Source organism: Equus caballus, chromosome 27, assembly GCF_041296265.1.
Source record: "Equus caballus isolate H_3958 breed thoroughbred chromosome 27, TB-T2T, whole genome shotgun sequence".
Classification (NCBI taxonomy): domain Eukaryota; kingdom Metazoa; phylum Chordata; class Mammalia; order Perissodactyla; family Equidae; genus Equus; species Equus caballus.
Genome location: NC_091710.1, coordinates 50,065,494 through 50,079,276, shown reverse-complemented (window position 1 = coordinate 50,079,276; position 13,783 = coordinate 50,065,494). Strand labels below are relative to the sequence as shown.

General features: G+C 37.2%; 1 protein-coding gene across 11 annotated transcripts in view; it reads left to right on the top strand.

Annotated features, from left to right (window-relative positions):
• WDR17 (WD repeat domain 17) overlaps positions 1-13,783 on the top strand; it is a 101,062-nt gene that overhangs the window by 86,337 nt on the left and 942 nt on the right. For 4 of the 11 annotated variants that reach the window (XM_070253536.1, XM_070253534.1, XM_070253532.1 and 1 more), the window contains 6 exons: positions 737-878; positions 1,175-1,277; positions 2,491-2,592; positions 6,669-6,767; positions 7,091-7,274; positions 9,449-9,745. In XM_070253536.1, the coding sequence (XP_070109637.1) occupies positions 737-878; positions 1,175-1,277; positions 2,491-2,592; positions 6,669-6,767; positions 7,091-7,274; positions 9,449-9,568 (750 nt within the window). In that variant the 3' untranslated portion in view covers positions 9,569-9,745. Of the gene's footprint in view, positions 1-736; positions 879-1,174; positions 1,278-2,490; positions 2,593-6,668; positions 6,768-7,090; positions 7,275-9,448; positions 9,746-10,429; positions 10,594-13,154; positions 13,451-13,783 lie in introns of those variants that run through there. The other 7 variants (XR_011433408.1, XR_011433407.1, XR_011433406.1 and 4 more) reach the window with 4 other exon arrangements.

Below are 13,783 nucleotides of genomic sequence, written 5' to 3'. Positions count from 1 at the left end.
TAAATGCATTAATAAATAAATAAATTGAACAAACCATCTTAGCGATTTAAAGGGATGTGAAAGACAAGTGAGAGGGGAGAGGGTGACAAATCTCAAAGGAGAGGCGATAGATGACCTGCCTATGGACGAAGCCCGTCATCTGGGGTCACAGCGCAAAATACGTGGTGCAGTGGAAGCTCGTCTCAGAGTGGTTGCCCAAGTCTGGTGAGAGAAAGCGTTGAACTATTTCTAAGTGTTGCTTAGAAACAAACCAACAAACTTTAACACCTACACTTCAAAAAGCATGAACATCCCAGAAGTTATCGTTTGATATAAACGATAACTTGATTCCTGCCTGCATCATGGAAGCAGAAGAATTTACCTGACGGAGGAGTAGATGCTCAAGTTTAACAGAAAAACAATTATTTAAAAAAATGGGGAGTATTGCTTTTCACTTTACAGTAAGGAGATTTCATGGGCTCAAAATCTCCACTTTGTGACATTTCAGAATGTCAAAGCTAAAAACTTTTAGAGCTTGTGTGTTTTTTTGCCTTTCTGCTTGAAATAAAGTTGCTTTGTCTCAAAGGCCAAGTGAAATTAAATTAACATGTGGAGGATGGAGTGCATCTTTTAAGATTTCTACATTTAACGTAGTTTTTGACTCTGGTCAGTATGTTTGTTCTAAAATACTAATCTCAGCATTTTTTGCTAGATGACGTTTGTGGGTACTAATTCCAACAAACTAATTCTTTTCTAGTGCAAGCTACCCACAGTAGAGGAATGTATGCAGTTAGCTGAGACAGCCCATGCTGATGGCAATGTATTTGAAACTATAAAGTATTACTTGTTAAGTCAAGAACCTGAAAAAGCCCTTCCTGTTGGTATTGACTTCATCAAAGGTAAGTTTCTAGTTGGTGGTGTAATTTAAAATCTACTCATTTATTTGATCTTTTTATTCATATTGATAAACAGCCTTAAAATCAAGCACTAGCCATTCCAAATTCAAAAACTAAAGAGATTACTGATTGTGCGGTATGGGGACCTGAAAGAGATAAATAGGCAAATACTTGTGATCTAGCAAATAAAGAGGTAGATAGAATTGACCAAAAGGGAATTAATACATAAGTTAAAAATTGGATGGACACGTTTTATTACTGTTACTTAGAGAATCTTTTCTTTGGTTTTATTTTGTCAGAATACATCAAGAGTTCAGATTGGACTTTGGACACCATTTACCCTGTTCTTGACTTGTTGAGTTATATTCGTACAGAAAAATTAGTCTTGCATACATGTACTGAGTGAGTACATTTTTCCCAAAATGTGTAACTGAACCTATGTAGTGTTTCAAAATGGATGTATTGTTCCTGGTGTTTAGGTCAAGAAATAAGATCAGGGGCCGGCCCCGTGGCCGAGTGATTAAGTTCGCGTGCTCTGCTGAGGCGGCCCAGGGTTTTCCTGGTTCGGATCCTGGGCGCGGACATGGCACCGCTCATCAGACCATGTTGATGTGGCGTCCCACGTGTCACAACTAGGAGGACCCACAATTAGAATATACAGCTATGTACTGGGGGGATTTGGGGAGAAAAAGCAGAAAGAAAAAAAAAAGAAAAAAGAAGATTGGCAACAGTTGTTAGCTCAGGTGCCAATCTTTAAAAAAGAAAAAAGTCTTAAAAAAAAAAAAGAAAGAAGATTATCTTGGACTGGTAGATGCACTTGTAGAAAGATTACATTTTTATTTTTAGATTCTTAAGAAAAAATACAGAGGTCAATTTGAAACAGAAATAAATTAGTGGTCCCACTTATTAATGCCTAGTGTGTGTAGGTTTATATATGTGTATGTATGTGGTTCAAATAGGGTTAATTCAAAGCTTTGGGGTGGATTTACACCTCAAGTCTTTAGGAAACTATTAAATATCCACTGTGTGCAAAGTGTACTAGTTTGGAGGAATGAAGAGAAAGTACTAGAAGGTAAAAAGTAGGCACAATGCCTAAACTCAAGTATCATATAAGGACATTGTTATCCATATAACTAAAGTCCCCAGAGATGATGCATAATTGGTAATAGAGGCTTTGGGCTATTTCTCTTTTATGCCCACGTGGAAAAGATAACACAGCAGCCTGAGAAGCTTTGGCATCTTTCCTGGCAGGAAATGGAGTGGGTCTTCTTTGCCCTTTCCTAGAGTCTACACCATATGCCAGGAATTCCTAAATCTGTGATCTAGAGAAATTAAATGAAGAAACAGTCAAGGAGTAGAGAAAAACAAGAAGGCAAGAGTCAAATATTATGTAAAGTCTTTTATTTTAAATTACAATTTATGTTATAGCATAAATGTCTGAATAGAAGTTAACTGATTAATAAAACATCTAGAAGTTTAGAAAATTTTCTAAGCTTATTTTGCTATAAATGTCACTCAACAAAATACAGAAATAGGAGTATAATAAGTATATGTGAGAGTAATGTTCTATACCTCAAATTATGGAATTTAAATTAATATGCTTATTATCTTTTAGAGCTCGAAATGAATTGCTCATATTATGTGGTTATATTGGTGCATTATTGGCTATCCGAAGACAATACCAAAGCATTGTTCCAGCACTTTATGAGTACACAAGGTAAAAATAATTTCTCTTCTGTTATGAAATAGGAGAAATTCCTTTCACTAAGATGATTAGTTTCTAAGGGTATCATAGAAACAGCAAATATAGATTGTATGCATCTATTTATTCGCTCAGCATGTACTTTATAACAAAACAGCAATAAAGTAGAAGTGAATTAGGCTGTAAATAACAGAAATCCTAATTCTAGCCTGAACACGTAGGGTTTATTGGTCTTATGTCAAGACACTTGAGGTAGGCATTCCAAGGCTGTTACAGCTGCTCATGGATTCCATGAAAGACCTGGATTCTTGACTCTGACATTCTTGACTTCCTTCCTCTTGCTTGGGTTACCCACAGTTACCAGGTAGCTGCAACCCCTCTGTTTATTGTGTCTGCATCCTAAGCGGGAGAGAGAGGTAAGAGTGACAGGATGAAGACCACAGAGGGCAAGACCATCTGATTCCAGAAGGAAAGTCCTCCGTAGGGTTGTATGTCTGCGTCACACTGGCCAGAAGTATGTAGCCCTACCTTTAAAAGAACATGAGAAATTGGGGCTGGCCCCGTGGCCGAGTGGTTGGGTTCGCGCGCTCTGCTGCAGGCGGCCCAGTGTTTCGTTGGTTCGGGTCCTGGGCGCGGACATGGCACTGCTCATCGAACCACGCTGAGGCGGCGTCCCACATGCCACAACTGGAAAGGACCCACAACGAAGAATATACAACTATGTACCGGGGGGCTTTGGGGAGAAAAAGGAAAAAATAAATTAAAAAAAATCTTTAAAAAAGAACATGAGAAACTATGTATCTTAGCTTTCCAATCTACACAGTAGAAAAAAGCACGGTAAAAGTGTTGTGAGCGGCAGATAGCTCACTATTTTATATTCAGGCAGAACCTGCCAAGTTCATATGTTTTCTGACAGCTTGCTGAATTTTAGCCATTGTACCTAAAACTTTTGTACTCAACAGAAAAATCCACAGTGCCTCCCCTGAAAAAACATTTCCAGGTCTACTAGTTTGCTCAATGGCAGAGCAGGTAACTCCTACAAATGCTGAGGGTCTTGGGGTGGCATTTTTCTGAGTACCCTACTTGTGGGGCAGAGGGTTCTGAGAGGAACAAACCTTCCTCGTTTCTAAGTTCACCCTCCTGCCGAGTGAATGTCTGGTGTAGGTGTTGGTGTAGGTGTGCACCCAGAGCAGGCCGAGGAGTAGTAGGAATTAGCACCCTCAGGGCAGGGTGCGCAAGGAAAATCTGTTTCTGTGCAGGCAGCACACCCAAAATTCAAAAGCAACTTTTATCAATACTAAAATATAGGAACAATAGGGTGTATCACATGGAATGAAAATATTACTTAACGGAATATGGTTAGCTGTATATGACTTTGGTAATGATGAAAGCAAAGAGACAGAAAATGGTCATTTGGAATAATATCAAGAATAAAAAGAAGACAGGGGCTGGCCCAGTGGCGCAGCAGTTAAGTGCACACATGCCACTTTGGCGGCCCGGGGTTCCCTGGTTCCGATCCTGGGTGCAGACATGGCACCGATTATCAAGTCATCCTATGGCAGGCATCCCACATATAAAGTAGAGGAAGATGGCCATGGATGTTAGCTCAGGGCCAGTCTTCCTCAACAAAAAGAGGAGAATTGGAGGCAGATGTTAGCTCAGGGCTAATCTTAAAAAAAAAAAAAAAAAAAGAATAGAAAGAAGGCTTTTTATTTGTAAGGCAGGACAGACTTGAGAGAATGTGTCCAAGTTAAGGGAAACATGTTAGTTTAGAAAGAAATACTTAAGACCACCCTGATTTTGAAGAAGTCCTCTTATTTGTCTGGCAATTGTATTTTTTTGTTACCTTGTCTTGATGCGGGCTCGGCAAGCCAAGTCATTGAAAAAAAGATTTCTTGGACTCTCAGGGTCTGGTAATAATGCTCCTTTATTCAGAGAATAGCATGGGGACAGGACCCATGGGCAGTAAAGAGCTGCAGTGTGTTGAGGGTTAGGGCTAAATTTATAAGGCATGGGTACGTGACTTATTGTTACTAGACAAAGGAAAGATGATGTAAAAAGTCATTAAATGGTATCAGTACCGGTGGGGTCTGGTTATCAGGTGGTCGTATAACTTTAGATATGAATTGGGTCATATAGATTGGCACATAGGCCAGGATGCCCTGGTCTTCTCTACCTGGGGCAGCCTTGATCCACATCAGTCTTGCTGCTTAAATTGATTCCTCAACCCACTCACACCCGATTCTCAAGCTTGCTCTCTCTGGTTCTCTGCTCTGCTCCTTCCCTTTCTCCCTGCTCCTCCAGCTCACCGTCCTCCCACGTCTCCACACCTCTTCTCTCCTCTCTTCTTCCTACACTCTTTCCTTTGGAAACCTCACCATTCTTCTAGCTTCACGTGTCACCTGTCACTTCTATGGAGATAACTCATTCTTTTATATTCAGGCTGAGCCTACTCCCCGCTCCTCTGTGTATATCCAGCAGCTCGCTGAACCCCATCCTTCAACTCAGCCTGCTCAATATTAAAATATTCTTCCTTCTCAGATCTACTCCTTCTCTTGTGTTCACGCTTTCTTTTGATGGTGTCATTACATTTCTGTCACCCATAATTAAAGATCAGGGTCATGATTAGGTGTTTCCCTCCCTGTCAACATTCGATTATTTAGTCAATGCCCACCTCCATCCTTTTCTCATTTTCTGTAACGCCATAGCTGTGGCTTTATTAGCTCTCAGCGACGGTAGCCCTCATGTTCTCACCTTCTCCATCTTTCTCCTCCTGTCCCCCATCCCAGGTACGGCTGTTGCATTAGCCCTCCTGAAGCGCTACCCTTCCTCAGTGCTTTCCAGGTCTCCCCACTGACTACAGATAATGTTCTAAATCTTTAGTCTTACATTAAAGGTCCACAAAACTTGGGTTCCCAACTTGTCACCCACTGTATCCTTTTATATGTTCTCTGCTCCCACTAAACCAAGTTACCTGTAATTCCCTGGACAAATGTAAGCTTTTCCGTGATATTTTTCACAGCATTCTCTCCACCTGTTTACCTTGGTTTTTCTCTTGCTCTTTAACACTGCTTTACCTAGCATAGATCATCAAAATCTGCTGCGCTGATAAGGTATTGTCAAGTAAAAAATTGTAGGCAGGAAGCCAGATTATTTAAGGAATTCATTCTGGAGCTAGCCACATTGTCAATGAGAGTTTTTATGTTCAATAATTTGGGGTCAAAAAAATAAGCTCCTAACTGATTTGAGATATTACTGAAATGTTAGATGTGTGTGGGGAAGGGTTATTTATATCTTTTTTCCTCAACAATTCTTATCGTGTCCTGGCAGAATGATGACAACTAGCAGGGGTAACCATAAAATGTAAATTACAGAAATGCTTACTTTTACTTCATCCTTAGGGTCTTACAGTCGTTTTTCTTTTTACTCCCTAAACAGCTTTTACTTTTAAATTTCAATTAACTGGTTCCTTGAAAAACATACTGAGTTTGTAACTTGTTATAGAAACTAGGACCAGTAACCCCTCATCTAAAGCTTCATGATTAGTAATAGTTATGTCTGTTTTCCAGTTTTCTAGACACAGACGTGATGGATCACTGCTGTCACTGTTTCACTGCTTTTTTTCGCACATCTCTGTCTCTGAAGAATTGAAATCAGCATCTCCATTCCTTTCTGTTGGTTGACGTTCTTCTCTTACTGCTCTCCCACTTGCTTTCTCACGCCTACCATCCACTTTTAACACAGAGCCGCACTGTACCATACAATAGCCAGATGTGGCTATTACTCAGCATTGCTTGGCTTGTCTAACCTTTCTCCATACATTATGCAGTTCATTTATTCATCCGCTCGCTCACGCAGACCGTCAGCCAACCAACATTTATTGAACATCTTTGACTTGCCAGGGACTTAAAAGCTAAATATACAAGTGAGCGTGTGCACACACGCAAACACACAGGTACATATATTCATGCATGCATAGATATTATTGAACACTAGTTGTTAAACCTGAAAGTACACTTATTTAAAGTTCATTTGCTGTTTTGAGACCTTAGTCTTGGATGTCAGATGTTAATTTCTTTTTCACGTTTCAGTCAGCTATTAAAACGTCGGGAGGTGTCAGTGCCTTTAAAAATTGAACGCCTTTCTGAGGAACTGGATGCGTGGAGAGCTTGCACACAGTCCGTCAGCCGGTGAGTGAATCCAGTGTAAAGATTGGAATACAGAGGTATTACTTAATATTATAGACAAATGTGTTGAAAATGTGGATTGTCTCCTGATTCGTCTTGGCAGAGTAATGAACCTTGGCTTGCCCAGCATCTGTCCGTAATAGATTACAATGCCATTCTTTCCTGCGTTTTTTGAGCTACTTGTTTTACTGTAAATTAAGCCTCAAGTTAATTTGCTGTCGTCTATAAAGGGGAACTAAGTAATCACCAAGGACTGTTTCTAATCTAACCCTTAATAACTCAATGATTCTACAAAAATGAAAATGTAATATCTGTTGGAAATGTAGATCATCAGAAGAATCTCCATATACACCCCCTTCTGACTCACAGAGAATGGTTTATGCAGCTTTACTAAAGAGACTAAAAGAAGAACCAATCAAAGGAATTACTGGACCAGATTACGTGACTGGATCGAATCTTCCCAGTCATTCCGATGTTCACATCTCTTGTCTTACGGGATTAAAAATCCAGGTACAGCCTAATGTCAGGCATAAATTCTGCATTTCCATCATTTTTCTTTGTTTTATTGTTTTTTGAAATGTGATCTGAAAATAAGCATAATCTGAATAAAAGTGGCTTGAGGCCTAGTGAAAAAATATTGCCCTTACTGCTTCCACAGTTAGTCTAAATGGTCTCTCTCTCCTTAAAATAAATTCTCAGGGATGGTCATTGTACTACTATCATAAAAGCAATTCATGCAATAGGGATCCGTAGTAATAAATGATATGTATACTTAGTAACAAACGTTTTAAAATACATGCAGATCACATCCTTAGGGAAATTAAATAAGGGAGACAAAGCAGCAATCAACACAGTTAAAAATTATTATATCTCCATAGATTAATTTTAATTTTTTAGTCTCCATTTTTATTTTATAAACACAAAGAAAGCAATTAAAAACTGATGGATGTATAATATATTATTGATATATTATGCATACTCTTACATTGATTTACAGAACTTTTCAGCAATTAAAAATTATTGGGATCAATCCTGAGGGATGGCAAATTCCCAAGGAATGGTCCCTAATGTACAATCAAAGTAATGATGACGAATGATGCAGGAGCCTCCCAGTGTGACCCAGGGGTGCTATTATCTCCAGAAAATAAAGAAGCCTTCATCATCTCAGAGCCAGGACCAGTTGTAGGTGTCCCAAGAAGTAAACAAAGCTGAATCCCCATGAAACGCTAATTGAGACTGCAGACTGGATTGAAAGAACTCCAGCTCCCAGTAATAGTCACCCAGTACTAAGTTGATTCTTATATTTCCAGTGTAACATGGCTAGTTACATTTCTAATACTGACATGCCAGGCCAATGGAGAAAGGTATTTTTTGGGATAACCACTCAAAGTAAATTAAATAGCTTGCTACTAGCATAAACCCTAACTATAGCTTGACTTGACACGGCAAACTAATTAAGTCTTCAGATCGCACCAGTATATTCCAAACATCAGAGAGGACGCATAGTTGTATACATGCTTATTATCCACTTGTGTTCAGAGATAAAGAATCCAAGCAGTGAATTCAATAACTTACAATTCAGAGCAAAAAACATTATACAAGTTTTAGAATGTATCTCGAGTGCCCTCACTGCCCTCTGTGCTATCGCTAGTACTTGATACCTTCATGTTCCTTTCTCCTCTTCGGGTCCTTTTTCTCCATCGAGATAGCCAAGTGACTCAACAGATATGCTATCTAACCTCTCTGCACCAAAGCCTCTGTTAGGAAAAGATCTACTAATTTCCTCAGATACACTAAGGTGCAAATGACTAATTTCAATGGAGTACTACCCTCCGTATTTCTATTTCAACAGGAAATTACTGTGTTCTGATCAAAGCTGTGACATTTTCCAGTACCTATGAATAGGAAGCTGTCTGCTTCATGCGATGAATTTTTCAATATCTAGAAATAATTTCCTAGCAACAAGCTGTGTCATTTGAAATCCTGATCAAAAACCTGATAACTTTAGGACATAATTTAGAAGATAAGTTTTTATTCCATCTTGTGTTTTTTAAATTAAGCTTTTCCTTCTAAGAGCTGGGAAATGCACCTTGAAAGGTTTTCTTTTGCATTTAGTTCTTCAGAACTACCCTTGATATACAAAATGACTGATGTAACTAAATTATAAATAGGCTAGTAAATCATGTGACTGACATGATTTTAAATTATATATACACATATGCAACAGTATATTTTTCATCTTCTGGAGAGCAGGTTCAGAGTTTCCACCTTAAATAATTTCCCCAGCTGTACTGACATAGGCTGTACAATTAAAATAATGAAGTATTTTTAAGTCTGTTACCAGGCATATATGCCTTTATAAAATGTTAACTTTGTAGTAATTAATAGATTAGCAATACCTATTGTCATTGGTAGCAGTACTGTATTTAAAGAATTCAAATTATAAAACTAAATTCTATTTTGAAAGACATCAGAGTATAACATTAAGATTTTTTAAAATGTTTCTATGTTTGGTGGCAGTTCAAAGAAATCTAATTTTTCTCATATTTTTAAATTTCCCATTCAGCATTGCCTGAATATCACCAGTGGTTTTTTTATTAGAATGATTCTCTTTCTGGAAGTTTAAAAACATGTTGTGGATTTGTAATCTCGTCTTCTCTTTCCTCAACTCTCCCTGTGTGCAGGGCCCTGTATTTTTCCTTGAAGATGGGAAGTCGGCCATCTCGTTGAATGATGCTTTGATGTGGGCAAAGGTGAATCCATTCTCACCTTTAGGAACTGGAATACGACTCAACCCATTCTGACAGAACGTTCTTCTCCGTGCTTCATCGTTTTTTAAAGACCTTTCATGATTAGCGTTACTTTAACCTTTGCTGTCCAAGAGCCAAAGGTTGGGAGGAGGATGAGGGAAGGTGGAGAATAAGTTGAGTTTAGTCATTAACTTCCAAAAATAAAATATTTATATAAATTTCAAAGAAAAATAGGTGTCTCCTTTATAGAACGTAATAGCCACATTTGGGAGGAAGGTCGTGTTTAAATTATAAAAGACTGACTAATCTAAATGAGCATATAACAGTTTCACAAAGCGTAAAAAGTACCAAAATATTACACTGTTGAAATATTGAACCCTATAAAATAGTGCAACATCTGGCTAGTGCTTGACGTCCAGGAAGTCCTTGATGAATCTTTGAACGAAGGGATATCTTGAAATATCAGAAGGTTCAGGTGTGTGCGACTAATCTTCAACTTAACAAACACCGATACTGTCCTCTGTAAAACCTATAGTGAACCACTAGTTTTAGCTTATATTTAATAAAAGTTTTCAGTTACAATTTTAATATATATTAATAAATGGATACACAGTCACAGTACTTTTGAGTTTAATTTTTTTAAAAGAAAACATTACAAAGGTTTTTTATCTGAAATTCAAATTTTCAATTATAAAGGAATAGGCTATATAAGCATGAAAAAAGTTTGGGGGTGAAAAACACAAAATGCAGTCAAATATGTATGAGAATTTGCGTTTGATGATAATTGACTATTTTAAAGGATGTATGTGTAGTTATTAGTTTTGGGGGGGTTTTTTGTGTTTTTGGCTTTTTTTTTTTTGAGGAAGATTAGCCCTGAGCTAACTGCCACCAATACTCCTCTTTTTGCTGAGAAAGCCTGGCCCTGAGCTAACATCTGTGCCCATCTTCCTCGACCTTATACGTGGGACGCCTACCACAGCATGGCATGCCAAGCAGTGCCATGTCTGCACCTGGGATCGGAACCGGCGAACCCCAGGCCACCGAGAAGTGGAACATGTGCATTTAACCAGTGCCACCAGGTCGGCCCCCAGTTATTAGTTTTGATTAGTGCATTTAGTATTTACACAATCTCTAGTCAATTTGTATCAACTCTAAAACATAATTTATTTGATGAAAATTATTTTCAAATAAATTTCTGTAAGTAAATAGGATATTAGTTGAGATTTTGAGTATCTTATGTAAATTCAAGTTTTAGAAATATTTATTAAAAGAGTAAAGCTTTTCTTAATAAAAAGAAAAGACTGAGGCATGACTACAAGTATTTCAATTCTATTAGACTTCTGACTGAAATTTAAGAAATGAATGTATACTAGGAAGAAAGGTATTTTGATACTCAAGTTGTTTTACAGGATTTATAATATAGATGTTTTTGTCTAAACAGTGAGCTCATATAACTTGAATAATTGTGGTTATTATCTTCTATTTGTTCTATTTAAAATATTTTTAAAATTTTCTTAAACAAGCTTCTTAAAACAGAAAACTGTATATATTATGTACCTATCTATCACATTGACCACTTCTGACTCCTCAACGAGACATCATAGGCTTGAATTCCATTTTATAAAAAAACATAATATTATAGAAGAGAATGTGTGCAACTCAGAGATGCAATGGGTAATGAAAGTATATCTGAGAAGTATTTTTTTAACCCTTAGTGGTAAATGTAACAAATGTTTTTTAGGTGAGGAGGATTATTAATTGGCATATATGTACTAAAATCTCCTCATTTAAAAATGGTTAAGTCCTACTATCATTCTCTTTATTTGGTTTTAAAATAGATTAAAAAGGCTGTCTTTTGCACTTTAAATGCTTGAAAAGATATCATTGAGTTTGTTATACATATATAAACACTTGTAACCTTTTTCTGTATTTTTAATGAATGCAGGAAAATAATATTCTTATTATAAAATAGTTTTAAAAATCATACATCTCTTTAGCACATGAAGACAATAGAGGAGTAGCCCAATTTCTATTTAAAATCTAAATTGGATTGATTCAAGTGCAATTCTATTATTCTTTGATGTCTACAATGTTCTATACCTTAATACTAATTATAACTATTCATTATTCCTAGAATTATAAATGTCATTTGACTATTTTAATATGTATATATTATGCCTTAATATGAAAAACAAAACAATTTTTAAATTTATAAAATTATTTTTCACTGTTAGATTTCATATGCATGAAAACCTAAACACATAATATGAACTTATTTTAATATTTGAAGATTTCCATATTACTGATATTGGGGACAAATTATCAAAATAATAAATTTAAATATGCCTTTATGAAAGCAATCTCATTAGACAATAATTTTAAGCACATTGGAAAAATATTTTCTGTATAAAAATTACCAGGTGGCTAACAAAATTGCAACATCGAAATGAGTTACATCTTGTGAAAATATATGATTTTTATGTCAATCAAAATTAATGAAATATATATTTTTTTCCATGAAATCAGACAGACGTGGATTTATAACACGGTTGCATTAGAGCAATGACTGTGTTTTGTTGTCCTTATAACAGGAAAATTGACAGTCTTTTGGTCTTAAGTCAAAAGGCATTCTGAATATAGTAAAAGCCTCACAAATTATTTGTAAAGTGTAGGGTTTCATATTTAGTGTACCAATAATACAGAAGATACCTTTATAGTCAACTCTTAATAAGTGCTTATTATACCCTATCTTTGAAACATTTGTACCTAACTAATTGAAAAAAGTACTTTCACACTGAATTTAAATACTATGTAACTCTGTCATATAATATGGCATGTAGTTATCTAGATTTTTATGTATTTATGTATGTATTTCAGGTTCCCTAAATTTTAACAAATACTGCAGTTAAAGCCAAATATGAAATAGTTAACTCCTAGAATGAGCATTATTCTTGTCCCTAAACTGCCATTGAGAGAAGGCTATTTCTCCAGAAACGCTGGGTCAGAGTTGTGAGAGGTGTGAAGGGCTGAGCAGTCCATCTGAGTCATTAGCCTGCTCGGAAACCGAGAAAAATCATTTCACTGGACTGTTCAGGAGGATGATTCCCCGGTTGTTAGAAACACTGACTACAAAAAAAAGAAAAAAAATACAAGAAAAATCCCCCAAAATCAGTATAAAAAGGAAAAAGGGCTTACTCAATACAAATAACATCACAGAGGCTTCCATTTCTGTGATAAGCATTCTGCTAGTTGGCTGAAAATGTTCTGTTCCTATAGGGGCTGTTGTAGCCCCTGGAAAAGCTCACTGCTTCCTTCTGTCAAAGATCCTTTGTGAAGTCAGGGGCCTTCCTAAGATTCGCCTGTCGTGTTGGCTTCCGCTGACACAACTCACCTCCACAAGCTCTTGGAGTTACCTGCTGGACCATCGCTGCTCCCTTCATTGGCTTATTCACTGTGGAATGGAGCCGGCAGACTGGTTCCTATTCTTCATAAGTCTGCACAGGTCCCACAGGAGTCTTGAGAACTTACCATGGTCAGGCCAGGAGTGATTAGCTTTTTCAGGAGATTGATCAGAGTCAGGAGAATAAATTTATTTGACTGTTTACCGAATCTAATCCTTTTCTCTGGATCTTTTCCACAGCTGAGCTTCAGCAGACTTGTTTCTACAACCCTTTCTTAAGGAACTATATTTTATGGGTTAAAAATGATTCTCATAGGGGCTGGCCCCGTGGCCGAGTGGTTAAGTTCACGTGCTCCGCTGCAGGCGGCCCAGTGTTTCGTTGGTTCGAATCCTGGGCGCAGACATGGCACTGCTCATCAAACCACTGAGGCAGCATCCCACATGCCACAACTAGAAGGACCCACAACGAAGAATATACAACTATGTACCGGGGGGCTTTGGGGAGAAAAGGAAAAAAATAAAATCTTAAAAAAAAATAATTCTCATAATTTTCTACTTTAGATTTATCATTAGAATGCAAGGCAACAGGTAAATCACCTATGGCTGGTTAAGACATGCATTTGAACTGTATCCTTTACCTTGGGTAAAACTAGATTCTAAACACTTCCCCAAGAAGTCATCTATCTCAAGGCTCTCGTTAATTTCTTTTCCTAAATACTATCTGTCCAAAAATGTAAAATTAAACAAGGAAGTCTCTGGAGGTAGAAATCTAATAAAATTGTTGAAGCCTTCCGAAATGCAGAAAAACGTGACAGAGTTTAGCTGGAAATTGACATGCATATCATGGGATGCAGCATGAGTAATATTCA